This window comes from Bubalus bubalis, chromosome 3, assembly GCF_019923935.1.
Source record: "Bubalus bubalis isolate 160015118507 breed Murrah chromosome 3, NDDB_SH_1, whole genome shotgun sequence".
In the NCBI taxonomy this organism is placed as follows: Eukaryota; Metazoa; Chordata; class Mammalia; order Artiodactyla; family Bovidae; genus Bubalus; species Bubalus bubalis.
Genome location: NC_059159.1, coordinates 38,660,704 through 38,684,370, shown reverse-complemented (window position 1 = coordinate 38,684,370; position 23,667 = coordinate 38,660,704). Strand labels below are relative to the sequence as shown.

Below are 23,667 nucleotides of genomic sequence, written 5' to 3'. Positions count from 1 at the left end.
CAGCAGTGTGTGGGGGACAGCAGCCCCCCCCACACACACAAAGAATGATCCTCTGAAAATGCATGGTCATGTCACTCCTCTGACTTCCCAGCTCGCAGTAAAAGTCCTCATGGAAATGGAGCCACATATGATTTTTCCTCCCCTCACACGGCAACATCAACTCAATGGACATGAGTTTGAGCAACCTCCGGGAGATAGTGAAGAACAGGGAAGCATGGCATGCTTCAGTCCATGGGGTCGCAAAGAGTCAGACAAGACTTAGTCACTGAATAACACCACCCCTCCAATTCACTCTGGTGTCCTGGCCTCTTCCTCCCACCTCCAAGCGCCCAGCTCAGGGCACTGACAGGTGCTCTTCCTTCAGACACCCACAGAGTTCATTCCTCCACCTCACTTCCATGAGCCCAAACATCACCTTCTCCATGAGCCCTTTCCGGACCACTCTATTTGAAACTGCAACCCCAGCCGCATCCCCGGCATTTCCCTCCCACCTTCCCTGTCTTCTTTTTCTTCATAGTACATCTTTTCAACATAGTTGACTTACATATTATCTTCTCTCCCTAAGCAAAATTGTGAAAGTGCAAAAGGGGCTTCCTGTATCTCTCAGCACGTCAAGTGCTGGGCACAGAGGAGGAGCTCCCTAAGTATGTAATGAATTAAGTAATTTGGTAAAGCGTTGAGCCAGGGAAGAGGTTATCTCTAAGTGAGGGGGTCCTAGGAGTGAGGGACCCTGGGTTATGGAAAGAAATCTAGGTGTGAGCCCATCCAATGATCATGGGACCCCACGCAGGCCTGCAACTACTGACTCTTCCCAAATTTATAACGTAAGAATACAAATCTGTCTTGCCTCCCTCACTGGGTGGCTGGGGAAGCAATGATACACTTAGTGCAAAAGCCCTTTGTCGGCTGCGAGGGAAAGGAGGAAGCGAGTGATCCCGGTGAGGGGTTTGCCCCGTAAGCCTTCAGGAGGAGAGTTAACTGCAGAAACCATGACGACTGGATTCAACTCACTGAGAGATGGCGGTGGCCAACTGTAACTCCGCGACACAAAACAGCTTATTCTTGCAGTTCTTCTCGTAGGGCAGCTGTAAGCAGACAGAGAGCGGCAGGATCAGCCCAGGGACCCTGCCATCCCCCGCGGCCTTGCTCTGTGATCTTCTCCCTAGGACATGTGTGTCCCTTCCGCTGACTCTGAGAAGTGTAGGTGAGGCTGACGGGCTGAGGTTGTGTCCACGTGGCTGTGAGAGGTGTGACTATGCTATTCCTTGATTTGTCAGGCATGGGGGTGTGCTTGGTCCTACAACACAGGTACCATGCATCAGGCCACTGGCCAAGGTCAAAAAGAGGGTGACCTTTGTGAAATGGTGGGAGTAGCCATCACTTGCAGATTATGCTAATTAAGTAGCAACACTCACAGCTCACTACTGTGAACATTTAGAGGTGGGTGAAACCGTATGAAGAAAAGCTTCCTTATCCTCTTAAGCAGAGCAGGAACATCAGGGGACAAATTGGGAGAGGGGGTTCCTAACCAAATATTGTCAAGGTTCAGTCCCGTGAGCCTTTCTACCCCCATGACTAGTCTTCTCTGTAGGTTAAATATTCCCCCTTGCAGTCTTGCCTACACCAAACAAATTCAGAAATCACAGTGGGCCCAAAAGTTCCATGTAAGATTGACAAGTTCCAGCTCAGGTTGCAAAGTCACATTTTCTAAAGGAGCAGGTCTATTTTTTATTATGAAGGAGACACAGCCAGCTTCCTACCTAGGGAATCACTGCATTTATCTTCCCAGCAGCCAGTGATCATCACAGTAGCTTTACGCAAGGACTGTTTCCATGATTGGAGCTATAGTGAGAGCCCAGAGCAAGAAAGAAAACCTTCCACTGCCCAGAGAAGGGAGATGCAGATTGCACAAGTCAGAGCTTGGGGCTCTATCTGACTGGGTCAACAATTGAGGGCTTTTTTTTTTTTTAGTTTTGCTTTTAATATAGCCAAGCAGCTTGTTCTCTTTCAGTAGGATTAAAACATCCTAAGCGCCCAGCTAGAGCTCATTCTTTGGAAAAATCTATGTGCTTGCTGCCGCTGCTGCTCAGTGGTGCCCAACTCTGGCCTCATGCACTGTAGCCGCCAGGCTCCTCTGTCCATGGGATTCTCCAGGCAAGAATACCAGAGTGGGATGCTATTTCCTTCTTCAGGGCATCTTCCCGACCCAGGGATCGAACCCACATCTCTTGCATCTCCTGCACTGGCAAGCAGATTCTTTACCACTGTGCCACCTGGGAAGCCCATCTATGTGCCTAAACACCAAATAATTTCCCCTCACCCATTTCCTCAGTGGGATAATTTTTTTTTAATCTCTTTGCCAAAGCATCAAAGCAATCATTGATCAAGATAAGAATCCTGAATGGATGTTATACAGGATACATCATGGGTCAGAAGGTAAAGAATCCACCTGCAATACAGAAGACACAGGAGATGCAGATTCCTGATCCCTGGGTCAGAAAGATCCCCTGGAGAAGGGCATGGCAACCCACTCCAGTATTCTTATCTGAAAAAATCCCATGGACAGAGGCACCTGGCAGGCTATAGTCCATGGGGTCACGAAGCGTAGGACACGACAGAGTGACTAAGCACACGCAAATGTAATCTCAAAGCATCTCCTCATAATATACTTATTAATTACGAAGGGAACTAGCCCCAGTATGACTTTCTGTGTGCAGGGCAGGTGGGCTCCAGTCCAGTCCCCACACGGGCCTTGTACCACACCATTATCAGAGACCAAGTATCCATATGCTTCATTAAATATGTAGCAGGCACCTTTTGTGAACAGAAAAGAACCAGCCTTGGAGTCATTTGGAGACCTGTATTACCCACCAGTGAGGTCCTGGGCAAATTAACACCATCTCAGGAGCTCTATTATCCCCCTCTGTGCAGGGAGGGTCCTAAATGTTGTCTGAAGACCCTCCCAACTTTAATATTCTTTGAAGATAAGGGAGCAAGGACTTTTACAGAGGTGGCACCTGGGAGAGTCTGGTCCTAGCCAAGTCACCTGGAAGATGGCAGAGGGCTCAGCATAGAAGTCCAGGATTGGCTGGGGTTGGTCCATCCGGCCCTCAGGGGTCTGGAGGTGGTAGCTGACCTTGACAGTGATGTTGGAGAAGCAGTCCTCCTGACACAGCTGCACAGTCACCAAGGAATGCGAGGTTGGAGTTGGATGTGGGGGAGAAGATGACAAAAAGAATACTTTTAACTTTGATGTGGTCACAATATTAACGAATGAAAGGGGTTAAGCTAGGAGTCCTAAGCCTCTTCCAAGTAAGCCAGGCTGCCAAGAGCATTGAGAAAACCTCCCTTGATCTGCCACAGCCTCAGGCCTCCTAACTCCTTCTGGTTCCTGCCCCAGTCACAGAGGCGTTCTGGCCAGCAGGAGTTAAACTCCAGCTTGGACTTAGAGGACAAAGGGGAGCCAAGAAGAGGAAGAGTCATGGTCTCAGCTATGTTTACAAAGATCTTTCTTGAAGCGGCACAGAGGACATATCAGAAAAATAAAAACCGTAGACCAGAACTTCCCTGGAGGTCCCGTGGTTAAGACTCCGTGCCTTCAATACAAGGGTCATGGGTTCAGTCCCTGGTGGGGGGACAGCCAAAACAAACGAACAGAAGAGCCCTGAAGACCAGGAGATGGCCTGGGATGCCACTTGCCATTCTCTTTGTTCATTGAGACTTTTTGCCAGGTGGGAGCTTTGAACACCTGAGAACAGGTGAGCAAGCGTCTTGGCTGGAAAAGGTAGCTATGTTTATCTTTAGGGAAGCCACAGACTTACTAGAAGTCTTAATCCATTTAACAACCAAACAGATGTTGGAACAGATGTATAGTCTGAAGCATAATTTATGAGTTTATTGGAATACATGATCCTTTGAGGTCCACAGTTTTGGGTGCTGGCAGACTCTGAGTCCCGACAAATACATTTTTTTCATGTTTCTAGGCACCTTTGTCAGGAGTCAACTTTTGTAAAGGACAACGTTTGTCTTTCTATTTCTACTTTGCCTCACTCAGGTTTTCTGATGTCGTCTCACATAAGGGCCTTCTGCCTCACTGTTGTTATCAGGTGGGGGAGGGAGCTCTGTTATTTCCAATGTATTACCAAGAAAAATGGCAGTAATTAGAGGATTTCCCTTTTTGTCCAGTTTCTGGGAAACTCAGAGATTTACTTAGTGTTCAATCTCTGTAGATTGCTTTAACTTGGTTTTCTGGTACCATAACCCCCATCTCTCACACCAGCATGTGATTCTTGATCTATTATGATTGTTTTAGTTGCCTCATGTGTGTGTACGGATCCCTGTACTTCACTCCATACACCTCAGTTCTTTTCTCAACAATACAGACCCCCTCGGGGAACTTCCCTGGCAGTCCAGTGGTTAAGACTCCCAGCTTTCACTGCAAGGGACACAGGTTCGATCCCTGGTCAGGGAACTAAGATCCCACATGCCACACGGCACGGCCAAAATAAAATAAAATAGATAACCAACAAGGACCTACTGAATAGCACAGCACAGGGAACTCTGCTTAATGTTCTGTAATAATCTAAATGGGAAAAGAACTTGAAAAAGGACAGATATGTGTGTATGTATAACTGAATCATTTTGCTACACATCTGAAACTAAAACAACACTGTTAATCAACTATGCGTGCACAATCAGTTGTGTCTGACTCTTTGCGACCCCGTGGACTCTAGCCCCCAGTCTCCTCTGTCCATGGGATTCTCCAGGCAAGAATACTGGAGTGGGTTGCCACTTTCTTCTCCAGGGGATCTTTCCGATGACCCAGGGATGGAACCCACACCTCCTGCATCGGCAGGCAGATTCTTTAGTACTGTGCTACCCGCGAAACCCCTGTTAGTCAACTATACTCCAATATAAAATTTTTTAAAAAATGAAGCAAAGCAACCTTTAAAAAAAAAAAAAGACAGACCCCTCTGGACTCTTGGAAACTCGTCCACTCACATCTCCATCTGTAGGGATGAGCGAGAAGGACTCACAGAGAAGGGGCCCCCTGCCCCACTCCCTAAGGGAGCTCTGATCCATCCTCTTGTCTGAATGCTGCAGCCGTTTCCTCTGCTTCACCACATCCACATCCAACGTGAAGTTCAGAGAGGTCTCACCAAGGCCTGGGAATGAAGATCAGATCTTTCTGATTGAGCCAGGGAGGTCAAACTCCAGACCAAGGGCCCTCCCATGAGCCCCTCCTGAGTGGTGTCCCCCACACAGGCACTTCCCCGAGTTTCTTCTTCATTTCAAAGTTACTTTTCTCATGTCTTCTGTCCCCTAGTTAGGGTCCCTCAGTGCCCCAGACCTAAACCTGGGGCAGAACATCCCCAGGCTAAGTCAGTCTTCCCTATGGGAAGAGGGCTTTTAGAGGGGAGGCTGGGATTGAGGGGGGAAATATTGAGGAGGAAAAATTCAAGGAAGCGGGAGAGAGAGACCATAGAGTAAAACCTGAGGATAGCAGAGCTGGAAGAACCTTGTGGATTACCTGAGCCAACTCCCTATCTGTAGAGAACAAAAACGGGGGCCCCAGCTTCCCTGGTGGCTCAGTGGTAGAAAATCTGCCTGCCAATGCAGGAGACAGGGGTTCAATCCCTGGTCCAGGAAGATCCCACATGCTGTGGAGCAACTAAGCCTGTGTGGTACAACTATTGAGCCAAGTCTGAGTGCCCTAAAGCCTGTGCTCTGCAACAGGAGAAGCCACCACAGTGAGAAGGCCACACACCACAACTAGAGAATAGCTCCCACTCGCTGCAACTGGAGAAAGCCCGCACGGCAATGAAAACCCAGCACAGCCAAAAATACATAAAATAAATAAATACCAAACAAAACAAAATACCAGGCACGGAGCGTGAAGGACACCTGCCCAGTGTCACATGACCACCCAGCAGATGCGGTTCAGGCTCTGTGGCCCAAACCTTCCAGCCTGTACAGCTGGAAACGACAGGGCTACCTTCTTTAATGACCACACTTGATCCTGGACTCCTGCGGTAAAGCCAGGCCACCTGGGAGCCCGCTTTCTGACCTGCAGGAAGTAGAGCGACTTCTCGGGGATGGTGACTGAGAGACGAAGCCCTGGGGACCGTTGCTGAGGGTTTGTGCTGGAGGAGACCTCTTGGGTTGGCAGTAAGTACCTGGGCTGTGAAAGTCATGCCTACCCTCTGCCTTCCAGAAGGTCTCCCAGCCAGCACCAGCTAAGAGGGTGGGAAGGGAAGCCAGGCCTCCAGCAGATTATCCAGTCCCCCTAGACTAGGGAGAAGGCAGAGGGAGGGAAGGGGAGAAGATGTAATCAGAGAAAAACAGGAGAGGCATCTACACACACACAGGCGTGGGCACAGCAGCTGGAGATGGAGAAGGGCCTGCCTTTTTCCAAGTTTTCTTTCAGAAACCCAAGCCTTCAACCCAAGGACGGGATCCAATGCCCCCTTCCCAAGAGGGTCAGAAAGACTTCTTCAGAATGTGGACTTAACAGCAGGTCACCCTTTTCTGGGGCGGTTCCCATTAAATTGAACCTAAAGTCAAAGGAACACCAAAGAACTGATACTTTCAAAATGTGGTGTTGGAAGAGACTCTTGAGAGTCCTTGGACTGCAAGGAGATCAAACCAGTCAATCCTAAAGGAAATCAACCCTGAATTCTCATTGGAAAGACTGACGTTGAAGCTGAAGCACCAATACTTTGGCCACCTGATGCGAAGGACTGACTCATTGGAAAAGATCCTGATGCCAGGAAAGATTGAGGGCAGGAGAAGAAAGGGGCAGCAGTGGATGAGATGATTAGATAGCATCACCGACTCAATGGACATGAATCTGAGCAAAGTCCAGGAGATGGTGAAGGACAGGGAAGCCTGGCGTGCTGTAGCCCACGGGGTCAAAAAGAGTCAGATACGACTTAGCAACTGGACAACAACAACGGGTCAAAGGAACTAAAATCTAATAGAGGGATTTTATAACACCCCACCCCCACCCAGTCCTCTTTCTCTGTCCCCTCCCCCACTGAAGCCAACAAAGAGTGACCAGAGCACTGGAAAGGTCAGCTAGGCTGCCTGTTACCTGATTCAGCAGCTAGGGTTGTGGAGTTGATTTCAAAACACAAACACACATTCACGCTGCTGCTGAAGCCAATGGGCAGTGCCTTGGGAGTGAAGTTCATGGACACCTTCAGATGAACCACAGGTCTTGAGCTAAAGTGAAAGTGAAAGTGAAAGTGAAGTCGTGTCCAACCCTTAGCAACCCCATGGACTGCAGCCTACCAGGCTTCTGCGTCCATGGGATTTTCCAGGCAAGAGTACTGGTCTTGAGCTAAGTAAGACAGCAAAGGGGCATATGAGAAGTGACCACAGGACTTCTGGATCAGTGTCTGGCTCTCTCATTCATTCAGTGAATATTTACTGAACATCTCTCATATGCCAAGTGCTCTTCTGAGTCCTCAGAATATAGCAGAGAAAGAGACAAGCCTTGCTCTAGTGGGAAAACAGACAACTATCAAATAAACATGAAAAAACAGGAAAATCCTCTGTGCAGGAAAAGGTATGTTAAAAATAAAATAGGATAAGGTAATAGAGACTAGGGGCTACTGTGAAGTAGGTGCATTGTTATTCGCATTTATAGATGAGAAAACTGGAACTTAGAGATTCTGCCCAAGGACACACTTAAGTTCAAGCTTAGATTCAAACCCAGTTCGACAGAGCTGATGCTCTTAAACAGCGCACTCCCTCCCTCCCATCAGTGTCTGGTGTCTTCTTGGGGTCATTTAGGGTAGGGCAAGGGGGTGAAGCTGCTCAGAAGGCAGGGCAGACCCCTACCGGAGTACAGCCGCCCGGCCCAGCGCACCCACGGTGATGTCAGCAAGGCCATCGCCGTTGAAATCTAAGCCACCGGCCACCGAGGTGCCGAAGTACTGGAGTCCTGGGGCCACCGCCGAGGCTCTGATCCTCTGTGGGGAGAAACACAGGATGTCGGGGAGGGAAGGAGTTTCCTTTCAGTTCTATTCAGTCAACAGATTGGTCCACTCCAGGGACACAGAGGCACTGGAAAGAAAAAGTAAGGTTCTCCCAGGGGAAATGGCATTGGAACAGAGGCTTGAAGCGGGTGGGGCTTGACCTAGAGGGTAAGGAGAGCAGGGGGTGGGGAAACAGTCAGGGGTCAGTGCAGTGGGAAAGGGGAGACTGGGTGCCAGGAGGCCTGATGTGGGGCTGGGGTGTGTCTACAGAAATACACTTGAGAAACCCACTGCAGACACAGGGTGGAAGATGAGGTAGGAGTCAGGGTGTAGTGATGGGGATGGAGAGGAGGGGCTGGATTTGGAAGATGGTAAGATCTTTAGGACGTGGAGGCTGACAGGCTGAGGTGGGGGTCTATGATTAGCCCAGGTTTCTGCTGTGAGTGGTGGAGGGATGGGGCCCAGAGGAGCAGCAGGTATCAGGGAAGAGGGTGCTTTCAGTGGGGCATCCTGGGAGTGAGATGCTGGAGGCCATTCAGGGGAGGGGCTCAGGAGCCGCTGGACACACAGGACTGAAGCTTGGAGAGAAACTGCAGCTGGAGGTGGGTGGCAGTGCCCATAAAAGATATAGTGTGGAATTTGGCAATGGAGTCCAGGGGGTGAGGGTTATGCAATGGGGTGGGGCGGGGGGCAGTGTGGGGACAGGAGCCAGAGAAGGGACAGAGAGAGAGGAAAGAGGATCTGGGGCAGGTCCAAGATCAGGAATGCCAAAGAAGGAGACAGTCATAGGTCAGGAAAGAAGATGGATATTGCCACAACCTCTAGCCCCACTAGAAGGATGTGGAGGTGAGAACCTCCCAGTGATTTCTGTCCCCCGGGGGCCCTCTCAACCCCCTGGGACCTGCCTGACACTTAGGACTGGAGCTGGCTCGGGTCTCAGGCCCTCATATCTGGGGAAGATCAAAGTGCCAGAGTAGAGGCAAGAGGTCACCTGTGGCTGGTTGGCAGAGAGGTCAGCCAGCTGGTTGATAGAGCGTCCATTGTAGATGTACACACTGCCGAAGCCTGCACCATTGTCTGCCTCAAAGTCCTCCAAGGGGGCCCCAATGGCCACGTCTGTGAGCCCATCCTGACTGATATCCCCCACTGTTGCCATGGCAAAGCCAAATCGTGCATAAGTTAGCCTGGGGTGCCCACTCAGCATGCGTGCCAAGGAGAAGGAGCCATCCTGTAAGGCAGAGAGGCAGCTCAGCCCTCAAGACAGGGAGGCAGCAAGGTCCCACCCCACTGCCACCCTGGGAGGCAGGCTCAAAGACTCATTGATTCTGACTCTCCAGCAGGGAGTCTGAGGCTCAGAAAAGGCAAGAGACCTTCCTGAGTTTACATAGTGAGTGACTGATGAAGCTGGGGTCCAGCTGCCTTGCAGTCCAGGACCCAGAGCTGCACCCCTCACTCCCACAATTGGGGTACTGGACTGGCGATCAGGAGGCCTGGCTTCTTGGCTTGGCTCCATCACACACTGGCTCTGTAAACCGGGGAAAGTCTCAAACATCACTGAGCCTCAGCTTCCTCATCTGTAAAATGGGAGTGACAGCCACCTCCCACAGTTACTATGAGAAACAAATGAGATTACAGATAAAACATGCTTTGTCAACTCTGCAGCTGTGTGGAATGTCATCATCATCAACATGAGATGGTGGGGTGGGGAAAGTAAGAAAGAGGGGGAGGGGAGCAGCCGCCCCACCAGGCTGCCATCCATCCTGAGCTCCCCATCACCGCCCTCCAGTGCCAGGCAGGGCCAGGGCGCCTCCAGCCTCTGTCACCTCAGCCCCAGGCTGAGCGGCCACAGCCTCAGCCACCTTGTGAAGACGGAGATCTCTAACCTGCTTGTTCACACGGTACATGTAGACTCTGCCCTCCTCTCCTTGAATGTGGTAAAACGGGGCCGCCACCAGCAGCAAGTCTGTGATGCCATCCATGTCGATGTCCACAGGGCACAGCTCAGAGCCAAAATAGGACCCCAACTACAGGCCAGGGGAATTGCCGCTCACGGGGAGTGCCAGGGACCCCCCACCCCCACTGCCACCACCACCACCAGACCCCCTCGGCAAGACTAGACCCCTGCTCATGTTCTTCCTGGACCATCATTTGGGTCAGACCAGGTCAGTATGTTCACCAGAATAACATAGGAGGCTGGGTGAATGGCTGGATCCCCCACGATGGGGAAAACCAGCTGGCACTCAGGCACACAGAGCCGGGGCCAAGGCTGAGTTCTGCTCGACGCAGTCCCCCACCTGCTATGTGCCCTGGAGCCCACTCCTTTCCCTCTGGGGTCTCTAGATCCCCATCTATAATAATGGTGTGTGTGTGTTGGGGGAGGAGGGTTCCTTCTCTAACAGGTACCTGCTTGCCCTCCAGCACTGGCATGAAGTTGTTGGTCTCTCTGCCCACCTTCTGGAGCTCAAACACAGCCCCCTGTTGCTTGTGCCGTGGGGCCCCCGCCACATAGGAGAGACCATGAACCTTGTGCAGCACGGCCACAGAGTAACCTGCCGGGTGGGGTGGTGGAATTGTGATCAGGACCTCCCGCCGGGCCACTCTTTTCTCCTCCACCTTCCCAGTCAGGCCTTCCAAGTAGCTTGGGCAGCGGGGCAAAACTGGAGACACTATCTCATCCTCTTAAAAATGATCGGTGGTGGCTCCCACTTACCCATGTGCTCCGCCACACAGAAGTGATATACACACATTACCACACATACAGCTTCACTCAAAATGCTCTCCACACACATGCACCACCCACGCTCATCACAAACGCAGTATATGAAGACTGAGGACCGAGTGAAGGCTCACTCACCACTATTACTAATGGAGAGGCCCCGCCTCCCTAGGCAGCGGCCCAGGACCTGGCACTTTGGTACCAGCCTCAGCATCCATCCCTCAGTCCACATGAACAACCAGGGCCCTCTCCAGCTAGGAATCCTACCACAGCCTGCGTCCCTACTCAGGCCCCGCCCCCATCCCGGTAGCCTCCGGGCCCCGCCCTCACCCAGGCGGCCTCCGGGCCCCGCCCCTCACCCAGGCGGCCTCCGGGCCCCGCCCTCACCCAGGCGGCCTCCGGGCCCCGCCCTCACCCAGGCGGCCTCCGGGCCCCGCCCCTCACCCAGGCGGCCTCCGGGCCCCGCCCCTCACCCAGGCGGCCTCCGGGCCCCGCCCCTCACCCAGGCGGCCTCCGGGCCCCGCCCTCACCCAGGTAGCCATACTGCGCAGACTTGGTGTCCACTGCTGTCTGGTTCAGGAAGCTGCCGTTACATCTGTGTGTGTCATAGAGCAGTGCGCCCCCGGACCAATCAAAGGCCCCTACGGTTCCGAGCAGCACCTGCCCCTGCCAGGGAGGAGGGTTGGAGGCAATCTGAGCCGGAGGGACTCAGGGCCAGCCAAGGTGACCGCAGGTCTACCTGCCAGCACAGCAAACCTTGCAGGGGATTGGGGGAGGAGGTGGTGGAGATCAGTGCCTACCGGCCCAGAGCCGCAGGAGGAAGGTGAGAGGCAAACACTGGGTTGTGGCCTTGTACCCAGGACTCCACCACGACAGCTGTCCCTCCAGTACCAGCAGCCTCTGGCACAGAAATCCAACCCGGAGGGCCCAGACGTTGAGTATGAAAAGGGCGTGCGTGTGTATTCAGTCACATCAGACTCTTCCTGCGATCCTATGGACTGCAGCCCGCCGGGCTCCTCTGTCCATGGGATTTCCCAGGCAAGAATACTGAAGTGGGCTGCCACTTTCTATTCCATGGGATCTTCCTGACTCAGGGATTGAACCCAGGTCTCCTGCACTGGAGGCAGATTCTTTACCACTGAGCCACCTGGGAAGCCTGAATTAAACAAGTATGGCTCAGCAAAATGGGGCTTGTCTCCCCCAAGGCTGCACATCTGGGCCTGGCACCCAAGGCCCACTGTGCTGAGTGACATGCTAACCATGCTCCCACCAGCCTCGTAGATCGTGTCCTCATGGCCTGTATCCCACCCCATCAGTGGGGAACAGGGCCTCCAGTGGGGAGAAGTAGCCGGCTTGGTGGGCAAACCCACCCAGGCCTGGGGGTTCCCAGTCAGTGTTAAGTGAGCCATTTAACCCTTGAGCACAGGACGGAATGACTCCCTGTTATAAACAGGGTCACTCTCTCCTCGACAACAGAGGTCCAGGTTAGGGTAAGCGCACAGAAATGTTTTCTTTTGTCCTAGAATGGTTCCTTTAGATACTTCACTACAGGAGGACCCTGTAAGCCAGGTGGGGGCAGGGGAGACCCCGAGTTCCTAGGAGTCCCTGGGGCTCCTCCTCTGTGCTGAGCTCTCCTGGTGCTCAGTCAGCCACGTACCTTATCCAGGATCTGGGCGCTGAACCCAACCTGTGCCAGCTGGTAGTGGAGGGCATCTCCAACCGTGCCTGAAAGCCAAGAAGCCCAGTGAGCCCGCTGTGAGTAGAGGCGAAGGGAAAAACCACATCAGGGTGGAGATTGAGGGGCCTGCTTTAACAGCTGCCAGCAAAGTAGGCTGGGCTGTTCCCTCCCTCTTCCTGGGCCTCGGTTTCCTCATCTGTGAGCTCCTGGGAGCAGGAACCATTCCCCAGTCACCCTTCTTCTTCCAGCAAGAGAAGGAGCTTCTCATCAGAGCTTCACAGAACTTGGGAGTGCCGAGGATGGCTGGGACTACTGTTACCTTTTTATTTTGATTTTTTTTAACTTTTTATTTTATATTGGGGGCTTCCCTGGTGACTCAGATGGTAAAGAATCTACCTGCAATGCAGTAGACCTGGGTTCAATCCTTGGGTCAGGAAGATTCCCCTGGAGAAGGGAATGGCTACCCACTCCAGTATTCTTGCCTGGAGAATTCCAAGGACAGAGGAGCCTGGTAGGCTGTTACAGTCCATGGGGTCGCAAAGAGTCGGACACGACTGAGCGACTAACACTTTAATTTTATATTGGAGTATGGCCGATTAACAACATTGTGATAGTTTCAGATGGACAGTGAAGGAACTCAACCATACATATACAAGTATCTATTGTCCTCCCCCAAACCCTCCTCCCATCCGGCTACCACATAACTTTGAGCAGAGTTCCATGTGCTATACAGTACGTAGGTCCTTGTTGGTTATCCATTTTAAATACAGCTGTGTGTACCTGTCGATCCCAAACTCCCCAACTATTCCTTCCCCTCATCTTCCCACTGTCAGTTGTCGCCTTTTTAGAGATGGAACAGCTGAGGCTCGGAGAGGTGAGGGGAGTTGCCAGAGTGCCACACGGAGGGAGGACGGGGATGGGGCTGGAGGGCGGGCCTCGGGCCTCCCGCTGGATGCTGAGGGGGCCACCACAGGGTGGCCAGGGCCCTGGAGCCTCACCTTCCACGCGAATGATGCTCTCCTGCAGTTTGTTCAGCAGTCCATCCAGAGCCATGTAGTTGGTCACCTTGAAGGCATGATCCTCATCGGGGTCCGAGGCGATCAGCTTCAGCTCATGGTATGCTTTACTTTTATTAAATGCTTCTCCCACCTGCACAGAGGCCCCAGGTCAATGGGCGAGCACCGTGAGTGGTCTCAAGGCCCAGGGAGAGAGCTGAGCCCCTCCGTCTGGCCTTCAGGGCCCCCAGCACCTGCTTCCTTCTTTCCCTGTACCTTGCTTCCCCATACTCTACCTGAATGTTCCTGAACACACCAGGGCCCCCCACCCCCGCCCATGCTGTTTCCTGTGCCTGCAGTCCTTCCAGCCTTCCCCGGGCACTAGGTCAGTGGCTCCTCTTGTCCTCTGAGACTCAGCTATGCATCAGCTCCTCCAGGAACCTTGCCTCCCGGGGGCTCCCAGGGTATCCAGTGCTCTCCCCATAACTTCTGGGAGAGTAAGCTGTGACCACCAGTAGGAAGTGAGCCATCTGGGGGAAGACCCTGAGTGGGGTTGGGGGTGTGGGGAGCATGGGACACAGGGGCTGAGAGAATTTGGTGTTTGTGACCAGAGCAGGGTTTGGGTAAGCTGCTTTCTGATGCCCCTTAAGGAACCCTGGCTCCTCACTGCCTCAGGCTGTACAGAGTCACGAGGTACCCCCAGCTCCTGGCTCTTACCCCAATGGCAAAGCGCTCGACACCGCGCATCTTTGGGGAATTGATGACAGTCGTGAGGTTGAGGGGGTCCTGGAAGATTTCCCCATCGGTGAGCACCACCATGACCTTGGATGCCTTTGCTCTCGAGCCTTGGTTTGGTGTGAAGATGTTATCTCTAAGTCGGGGAGGGAGAAAGGGAGAGAGAACTTTGCCAGACGGTTGACTGAACCCTGGGGAGGTTTTATTCACTGGATTGTTTTAGAATCAAAGAAGATTAAAGGAGCCCTCCTAGGAGGACAGAGCCCCACAGAGGGGTGGTGATGCCTCTGGGTACACAGCAGCACAGGTACAGGAGGTAAGACCGCAGCGCAGGTGTTCCTACCCTCACCTGCTCCCAACAGACAGGTGACACCAGAGGACAGCACTGGAGTCTATTCCTTGTGTGTATGTCAAACTAATAATGATATTAATTACAGTGGCTAAGATTTACATAGCACGTATGTGCCAGCCACTGTGGTAAGAACCATATATATATATTTTTTTGGTCGCACCCTGTGGGATCTTAGTTCCCCAACTAGGGATCGAACCTATGCTCTCTGCATTGGAAGTGCACAGTCTTAACCACTGAACCAGCAGAGAAAACCTAGCACTGAACATATTTTAACCCATTTATCCTCAAAAATCCTATAAGCAAGTACAATTATTATTATTATTTGGCTACCCCTTGCAGCTTGTAGGATTTTAGTTCCCCGAACAGGGATGAACCTGGACTTCAGCAGTGAAAGTGCAGAATCCTAATCACTGGACCACCAGGGAATTCCCTATGATTCTCAATTTTAATGTGAGGCAGCTGAAGCACAAAGAAGTTAAACAGCTTGCCCAAAGTCTCACGAGTGCAAACTGGAGCTGGGATTGAAGCCAGGGAGCCTGCCCACTCACTCCTCTGGCAAGCACTGTGCCCCCCTGCTGCTCACAGGAGTAGTCTTTGGAAGAATTTTTGGAGGACTGTCCTGGGGTGTCATCCATCAGCCAAGGCTGGATTGGAAGACCTCACAGTCCCCTTTTAGCCAAGGAAGAGCCTGAACCCTGACCCTGTCCTCTACATAGTCTGTCCAGCCACCTTCTCCAAGCAGGATGTCTCAGAGCCTCTGGGCAGGGTCACAGGCTGGCAGCCAGTAGGTCTACAGATAACTCACAGGACGTGCTGCATGGCAGAGGCAGTCTTGGTGATTTTTCCCACTTGACTGATGTTCTTCACTCTGTCCAAGGAGGCTGTAACGTCTTGGCTGTCTAGAAGGTCAAGCTCGGTCTGGATGACTTCTCCATATTGCACCACAGCAAATCTGCACTGCAGGGCAGGGGCCAAGAAGGGAGGAGTTTGGCAGAGCTGCTCAAGGCCACCCCTACCCCTTAGATGGCTCCCCCTGGAAGAAGTGGAAGAATCCACTCATTCCTCTTAGTCTCTGGGCAGGAGGAGATGCTCAGGCAGAGGGCAACCTCGAAGCCAGCAGGGGTGGAGAAAGGTGTGATAGCAATGACTCCTGGGGAATCATGGGCTTCTCTGAACCTATGCCCCTGTGTAGCCCCCTCTTCCACATCGACTCCAGGATAGGCTGTGGTGACTTGCTTTGGCCCATGGACATCAGGAAATGTGATGCGATCAGAGCATTGGAAAGTGCTTGCTATGAAAGAGTTGGGCTGGGCTGTTGGAGACACATGGCCCAGAAAAGTGGAGGCAATTTACGGTCCAGTCAAGCAGGTGTCTGCATCTGCAGGAATTAACTCCTGGTAAGAACAGCAGAAGAACCACCCAGCTCAGCCCAACCTGAATAGCTGGCCCACAGAAGGAGAACAGATCCTTGGTGGATGTTTTGAAGCAGTTTGTTCACAGTGGTGGTAGACAACCCACAAGTTGTGTGAATCCAGCTCTAAGGGAAGCCCACCTCAAAGCACTTCGTATAAAAGTTCTTCATCATGTCGTAAATGAAGTCTTTGGCTTTCTGGAAGTCCGGGGGATCAATGCTTCCTGAGCCATCCAGGACGATGGCGATCTCAGTGCCTGGGTCAAGATGGGGAGCAGGTTAGGAGTGGCTGTGGCGTTTGGAGTGAGGGCAGCTCTCCCTGCTCTAAAGGGCACCTGCCCGGTCAAGCCCTGAAGGCTCAGTTCAGGGGGGACTCAGATGCCACTCCCAAGAGTGAAGCCTTTGTCTCAGAGGCAGAGAGAGCCAGAACCTGCTCAGGCTCTGATGCTGTATGAGTCCCTCCCAGCACCCTTGCTCCCTGGGCCTACAGATGGGGGGAGACAGAGCTGGTCAAGCCTGCAAAATCCAGCCACCCCTCCCACCTCTTGGAAAAGGCACACCTCAACCCTAGAGGTCTCCAGCATAGGGGTCAGCTCTGACAGCCTCTGGGAGCAGCCCAGATCTGCCTCTTCTCACCAGCTGCCTCCTCCTCCTCTTCCTCCTCTTCCACCTTCAAATCCCGTCGCCTCCTGGCTGTATTCTCTGTGCTGCCTTTTTTGTCCCTGGGGCAGGCTCCAGCATCCACAGGGGCGTCGGGATCCAGAAATCTTTCTTTAAAAAGTCCACATGGAAGAGCTCAGAGTCAGACGGCTTCCTGGTTCACCTCCAGGCCAGCCCTCACTTAGCTCTCCCTGGTTCCCTTCACGGGGGGCAAAGGCTGCCCTGCCCTCTCCAGGCCCCTGTGTCCCTCTGCATCTACCGCAGGCTGGTGCCTCTTCTTGCAGACCCCAGGAGAGCCCTCAGAGCTGTCCAAGGCCAACGCAGGTCCAGTCCTTACCAAGGTTGGAGAAGTAGACCTGGGCCCGGGGACGGAGGTCAGGGGTCAGCAGGCTGCAGTTGCCTGTGAGCTCTGAGCTGAGGCTGTGGGGCTGCCGGGTTGGCACTTGAATGCAGACCTGGTAGAACAGGGGAACAAAGAAGGGGCAAGCCAGAGTCACCCCTGACCCAGGCCACACCCACACCCCCATGCCAGAACCCAGAGCCTCAACCAGGCAGGGGCCACAGAACAGCCTGTTCGCCCCTCCCCAGGGGGAGGACGAGTCAGTGCCAGCGTCAGCGTTACACAGTGTACCCAGGTCAGAGCCGCCATCAGCCCTGGGGTTGATCAATGATATTCCTGGGCTCAGCCCTGAGAATAACACACCAGCCAGGACTAGTGTCCACAGGGGTCAACCACAGGGGTCACCACCAGCTCCCCGAGGCCCTCCATCCCCTATGCCACGCACACTCACCAGAACACCGTGGTGGTTCCGGACAGCCGTCACGCCCTGGTACCTCCCCTTTGGGATGGGGATGTGCTCTGAAACAGTGAAGCCCAGGTAAGGGGGGACGGATGCTGGGAGGCAACCCAGGAGCCAAGGCTGAGGCCACAGGGCCATCTTGGTCAAGGCCCTATGAGGACCAGCTTGCCACTCAGAGCAACCTCCAGAAGCTGGATGGGGGAGCCTTCAAGGACAAGCCTCTCCCCCAGGCTCAGTGTCTCATTCAACACATGCCCCATGATGTCTGCTCTATGCTTGGCCTGTGACAGATGGTGATAGGGATCCAGAAACACTGAGACCTGCTGCTGGTCCTCAGGGGCTCCTGGGCTGGTGGGCAGGCAGGTAGAGAAGCAGCAGATGGGGAGGAGGGGGCAAGAGGCTGAGGGACTGGCCGTAGAGTCTGATGAACCCTCCCCTCTCCAGGTCCAAGGAAGTAGTGTAGCTCCTTCCCCTCCCTCCCCACTGTGGACCTCAGCAGACTCTCATATTTGAGTGACAGGATCACTCAGCCACCATGCTTGACCACGTTCCCTTCTGAGGCAGAGATGGAGGCTGTTCAACACAGGGCCTCCCTCACAGTCTAGGACTCCACCTGACACGGCCAAGTGGTCATCAGCAAAGATGGGCCTTCAGCTGGACTGGGTGGGATGGGGAGTGTTTGGTCAATGAGTGAATGAGGTCCATTCCTTTGTTCATTCAAACAGCATTATTGAGCACTTAATATATGGCAGGCCCCATGCATTGGAAAAGACCCTGATGCTGGGAAAGATTGAAGGTGGAAGGAGAACGGGACAAAAGAGGGTGAGATGGTTGAATGGCTTTACCAACTCAGTGAACGTTGAGTTTGAGCAAGCTCTGGGGGATGGTGAAGGACAGGGAAGCCTGGCATGCTGCAGTCCATGGGGCTGCAAAGAGTCGGACACAATTTAGCGACTGAACAACAGCAACATGCTGGACGACAGGATGGCCACAGTTAGATGGGAGCGGGAAGGGTTGGGTCCCACTGAGGTGCAATGAGTTGGGGTAGGTTGGGTTTTGGAATCAAGTGGAGTTGGGTTCACATCTTTGGTACTACCCAGATACATGATGTTAGTCATACTGGAAGCCAGAGGCCTTCTCTGAACTGTAGCTTCCTCTTCTGTAAAAGGCTGTGGTTTTGAGAATTAAAAGTACACGAAGTACATAATAGAGTGTCAGGCGACATGGTGAACACTCCATACATTTTTTATTTCATTTTCATTGTTAGAATTGGATCTGGAAAGATGGGTTAGGGGTCAGGGTTGGGTAGAGATTGGATTGGGCACCAGGGTGGAAGGCTTGTTGCAGCGGAGTCTATGGTGGAGGGCCTGGATTAGGTGGGGCCAGGGCTGGAATGATTGGCCTGGATGAGTGGGATTCCTAGAAAGGAGGTCCTGGGAGCATTCCCTGGAGTGGGGGCTGACTTACCTACTGGTTGGCAGTGGAGCTCATCCTGGATGAGAGAGCACTGATGCAGGGGCTTTGCTGTTCGGCTGGTTCTGGGGCTGGTGACCAGGAGCCTGAGCAAAAGAGTCGAGCTTGTCAGCGATCCCCTGTCTCCTCCCCACTGCCCAGGCTCAGTCCTTCCGTTCCAGGCCCAGAGACCCACAGGTCCCCATCTGGAAAACGATGGAAAAGACCAGCCCAGGATAGGCAGGCAGGCTCCCAGCCCAGGACAGTGGATCTGCATTTCAAGGGAGGCATGGGCTTTAACCTTCACATGGTTTCTAGCAGGCAATGGCTAAATACCTCCCCTCTCTGCCTGCTGGCCCACCCTGACAGACACGGGGTGATATTGGTGGTAAATAAAGACTCTCTGCTCTTTGATGGGGGGGGGGGCCAGGAAGCCACCAGCAGCGCAGTTGTTTCTGTTGCAGACAGTGCTGGCTTCCTGGTGGCTGCTGGGGGGGGGTCTGCCCCCACCTGGCTTCAGTGACCATGCTTCCTGAGAAGAGCATTCTAGTGCCCCCTCTCATGGGGGCTGGTCAGAACTGGAGGTTCTGGGCACCTTGGCCTGGTTAAGGCAGCCTCAGGAGACGTGATTCCCAATGGCAAACTCTGCCCCCCACCCAGAGCCCAGAGAGACACAGAGACAGTGTTGGCCTAAATATTCTCAGTGTCCATGCCACTCAGAGAGGATAAGAGCTGCCCCTGACAGGGAGGTCTCTCTGTCTTAAGGGCTGTGAGTAGGGGGCACTGGGGAAGGGTAACAGGGAAGCAAGTCCAAGGTTTTACGCCAAGGGCAGTGCAAAGCCACAGAGGGCTTTATGAAAGGGAACCACACACTTAGACAGGTCATGATGAGCTACGGTGGGCTGGGGCCCAGAAACAAGGCTGTGTTGCCACTTCCTCACCTCTTGTTACCTGACATTTTAGGAAGTTACGAAAGATACTCACTTTATCTTTCATGGTTGACAGGATAATAATAAAATCTATACTGTGCGTGTGCCCTCCCCAGCTCATCCCAAGCTGACTTCCACCCTGATAGGACCCCTGTCAAGGTCAGCGGTGATCCCCACATTGCCAAGTCCAAGGGACCCCTTTCCATCCTCTTCTTCCTCAACTTCTCAGCAGCCCTGGACCTAAGGGCCCATCTCCCCCTTGAACCACTTTCTTCTGGATTTCCCCTGACCTTCCTCACTATTCCTTCTCCTAATCCTTGGCTTGTTCCTTTGCTGTCTGACTTCTAAATGTCACCTGGGCTGGGTGGGTCCCTGTATTCCTCACCACACACCCTCCCTATTGATCCCCTCCAATTGCTGGCTTCAATACACCTACAAATGCTGACATCCCCATCTTTATACCTGCAATGCTAGGATTCCTCCACCAGCAGCCAAATGAAGCACTTCCCTGACAGTCCAATGGTTAAGACTCTATACTTTCAATGCAAGGAGTGAGGGTTCAATCCCTGGTCAGGGAAATAAGACACCACATGCTGTGTGGCACAGACAAAAAATAATAAAAATAAGAATAAATAAAAATTAGCTTCACCCTTGGAAAAAAGAAGAAAAAAGGCCAGATGAGCATAGCTATAGAAAATAGAATAATGACCCTTCCACTCCCAGAGAAGTCCATGTCCTAATCCCCAGAACCCACAAATAAGCTACTTTTTATGGCAAAAGGCACTTTGTAGATGTGATTAAGTTAAGGATCTTGTGACAGGGAGTTTATCCTGGATTATGTGAGTAGGCCCAATGTAATCAGGCTTTCCCGATGGCTCAGCAGGTAAAGAATTTGCCTGTAGTGCAGGAGACACAGGAGATTCAGGTTCAGTCTGAGAGTTGGAAAGATCCCCTAGAGGAGGAAAATGGCAGTCCACTCCAGTATTTTTGCCTGAAAAATCCCATGGACAGAGGAGACTGGTGGGCTACAGTCCAAAGCATCGCAAAGAATCGTACATGACGGGGCGACCCAGCATGCACATCAGTGTAACCACAGGGGTCCTTATCAGAGGGAGGCACTGCTGGCCTTAAAGATGGAGGAGGGGCCGCAAGCCAAGGCGTGCAGGCAGTCCCTCGAAGCGAAAAGAAGTGAGGATACAGACAGATTCTCCTCTTGAGCCCCTAAAGGAACAAAGCCCTGCCAACTCCTTGATTTTAGTTCAGTAAGACCCGTGAAGGACTCTGACCTTCAAAACTTTAAGATAATAAATTCGTTTTTTGTTTGTTTTTTTCTTTTTGGCCACAGGGCACGTGGGATCTTAGCTCCCTGACCAGGGGTCAAACCTGTGCCCCCTGCATTGGAGAGGCAGAGTCTTAACCACTGGACTGTGGTTTCTGTACAAATGTGTACTGTTCTAAGCCACTTAAGTTTGTTGTGAATTTTTAACATTTATTTGGCTGTGTCGGGTCTTGGTTGTTATATGCGGGATCTTTTGTTGCCGAACATGGACTCACTAGCCGTGGCTTGCAGGCTCAGTAGATGTGGCACACAGGTTTAGTTGCCCCACAGCATGTGGGATCTTAGTTCCCTGATCAGGGATTAAACCCTTGTCCCCTGCACTGGAAGGTGGATTCTTAACCACTGAAGCACCAGGAAAGTCCCACGTTTGTGGTGACTTTGTTATAGCAGCCCTAGGGAGTAATAAATAACCTACTGCCCAAAGTCTAACAGGTCTCTCAAATTTAGAATGTCCAAAACAGAACTATGGTCTTGTCCTCCTGCGCCTGAACTGAACCTTTCCATCTCCCCGCCACGGATGCATGTCACCCCTGACCACCACGTTCTGGAGTCCGAGGCCTGGGGGGCACCCTTGCTTCATTTTTTCACTCATCCCCTCCATCAAATGCATCAGTAAACCCTACTGGTTTTTCCTCCAAATTATATCTACAGAACATCTCTTCTCTCTGTTTCCCCTGCCACCATCATCTCACCTGATGTGTAGTAATAGCCTCCTAACTATTATTTCTTTTTTAAAATTCAGTCTTGTAAATTACACCACATCACTCCCCTACATCAGCAACCTCCCATGCCCTTAGAAAGAGAGTCTGCCCATACCCCTCGCTGCAGCCAACAGGGCCTTGCACCATCTAGCACCTTCCCCAACCCTGAGACTCCCCTCCGGCTCCTTCGCTCCTCAAGCTCTAGCCCTACACTGGCTGGCTGCTGTTCCTAGGCTACACCCAGCTCTTTGCTGGCTGGGCCTTCTGCCTTGCTGTCCCCTCCTCTCCCCAAACCTGGCCCATTCTCATTCCTTGGCCTCCCTTAACTGTCACAAATGCTTTCTCCAACCAGCCTCACATCACAACCCAGTTTCTGTGCTTTTTATCAGCCCATTCATTCCCTTCCCGGGACTTGTCATGTTTGATGGCATCCTGTTCACTTTTTTATTGTTTATTATCGCTCTCTCCCCCTAGACGATAAGTTCCCCAAGGATCTTATCTATCTTGTTTGTTGTATTATTTAAGGCGCCTGGAATGTGGCGCCTCTGTAGAGCAGGGGCTTAGTAAATATTTGTTGAGTGATGATTGAATGACTGTCCAGGCAGCAGGTGAGGGGGCCAGTGTAGGGTGAGGTTGAGGAGGGCCGCATGCAGCTCAGCTCTGTGGGCTTAAATCTGAGCCCCCAGATTAGGTTGCCTGCTCAGCAACCTTGCCTCTTTCCCAGACCCTGCCCAGCCCGAGCCTCGGCCCTGGGCCCAGCACCTTATTCTCTGCTCCCCCACAAAGGTGGGCTCGGAACTGGGCTCTAACCCAGACCACATTTTGGTGCTGTAGGCGCAGCCTAGAATAGCCTCAGGTCTCCTTCCTTCTTTAGGCCTTGGCGCAAGCTGTTACTTCCGCTTGTGGTGCCTTTCACCTCCTTTTCCTGCAGAACAGTCTTCCTAAATACCAGCTCCTCAAAAAGCCTTCCCAAAAGAAGGAGCACCTTGACCCCTTCCAAGCCTTCTAGGAAGCCCCCACTCCTGGACACCTACGCTTATCCCTGACTTTTGTTCCCACGTAGACTGTGAGTTCTGGTGGGACTACCACGTACAGTTGTACAGGTTGCACACTGCGGAACCCAAGGTTGCCTTCATACCATAGTCATGCAGTGCCATGGCCTGGGGCCCAGTCTGAGCTGCTTCTGCTGCTCACCCCTTTAACCAGCCCCTCCATGGTGGGTGGTCTCTTGATCTCCAGGTTTATCCACCAAGAGACTGGCAAACTAAACTCTAACTGACTTTACCATCAGCGGATAGCCCCAGAGACCCTATTACACCTGGGCTGAGTGCAGCCCATCTCCTACCTTCACCCAGCTCTCACTCAGAGTCTATTCCCATACTTCCCGGGTGAAGTGAAAGTGAAGTCGCTCAGTAGTGTCCGACTCTTTGCGACCCCATGGACTGTCAGGCTCCTCCATCCATGGAATTTTCCAAGCAAGAATACTGGAGTGGGTTGCCATTTCCTTCTCCAGGGGATCTTCCTGACCCAGGGATCAAACCCAGGTCTTCAGCATTGCAGGCAGACGCTTTTACTGTCTGAGCCACCACAGGGGGAAAGCCTTATTTATATCCCATTCCACCTACTGCAGCAGCCAAGTCCATGATGTTGCCAGCTCTGGCTGTTACATCTTACAGAGAAATGACATGAGGGAAAGAGGGGACACATCATCCTTGCCCAGGGACCCCAGCCGGTTCCTCTGTGGCCCAGACGGCCAGAAATGCATTTCCTGCCCTGTGAGCAGCCCGTGGTCTCAGGCTCCAAGGTTTGAAACCCAGAAGTGCCTCCCACCACATCCTCCTCCCCTGCACGTTCAAACCTGTGAGCCCCTCTCTGCTTCAACAGGTGTTCGGGGAGGTTTTCTTGAGCCCAAGAGCG

General features: G+C 52.6%; 1 protein-coding gene across 1 annotated transcript in view; it reads right to left on the bottom strand.

Moving 5' to 3' along the window:
- ITGAE (integrin subunit alpha E) overlaps nucleotides 1-23,667 on the bottom strand; it is a 60,647-nt gene that overhangs the window by 17,049 nt on the left and 19,931 nt on the right. The window contains exons 3-20 of the mRNA XM_006079695.4: nucleotides 18,797-18,888; nucleotides 17,321-17,388; nucleotides 16,867-16,984; nucleotides 16,506-16,640; nucleotides 16,011-16,126; nucleotides 15,264-15,415; nucleotides 14,089-14,242; nucleotides 13,375-13,525; nucleotides 12,356-12,423; nucleotides 11,229-11,364; nucleotides 10,386-10,531; nucleotides 9,866-10,006; nucleotides 8,974-9,210; nucleotides 7,846-7,976; nucleotides 7,094-7,224; nucleotides 5,002-5,165; nucleotides 3,047-3,175; nucleotides 1,012-1,085 (exon numbers count right to left, since the gene is read on the bottom strand). Coding sequence (XP_006079757.1) covers nucleotides 1,012-1,085; nucleotides 3,047-3,175; nucleotides 5,002-5,165; nucleotides 7,094-7,224; nucleotides 7,846-7,976; nucleotides 8,974-9,210; nucleotides 9,866-10,006; nucleotides 10,386-10,531; nucleotides 11,229-11,364; nucleotides 12,356-12,423; nucleotides 13,375-13,525; nucleotides 14,089-14,242; nucleotides 15,264-15,415; nucleotides 16,011-16,126; nucleotides 16,506-16,640; nucleotides 16,867-16,984; nucleotides 17,321-17,388; nucleotides 18,797-18,888 — 2,343 coding nt within the window. The remainder of the gene's footprint in view (nucleotides 1-1,011; nucleotides 1,086-3,046; nucleotides 3,176-5,001; nucleotides 5,166-7,093; nucleotides 7,225-7,845; nucleotides 7,977-8,973; nucleotides 9,211-9,865; nucleotides 10,007-10,385; nucleotides 10,532-11,228; nucleotides 11,365-12,355; nucleotides 12,424-13,374; nucleotides 13,526-14,088; nucleotides 14,243-15,263; nucleotides 15,416-16,010; nucleotides 16,127-16,505; nucleotides 16,641-16,866; nucleotides 16,985-17,320; nucleotides 17,389-18,796; nucleotides 18,889-23,667) is intronic.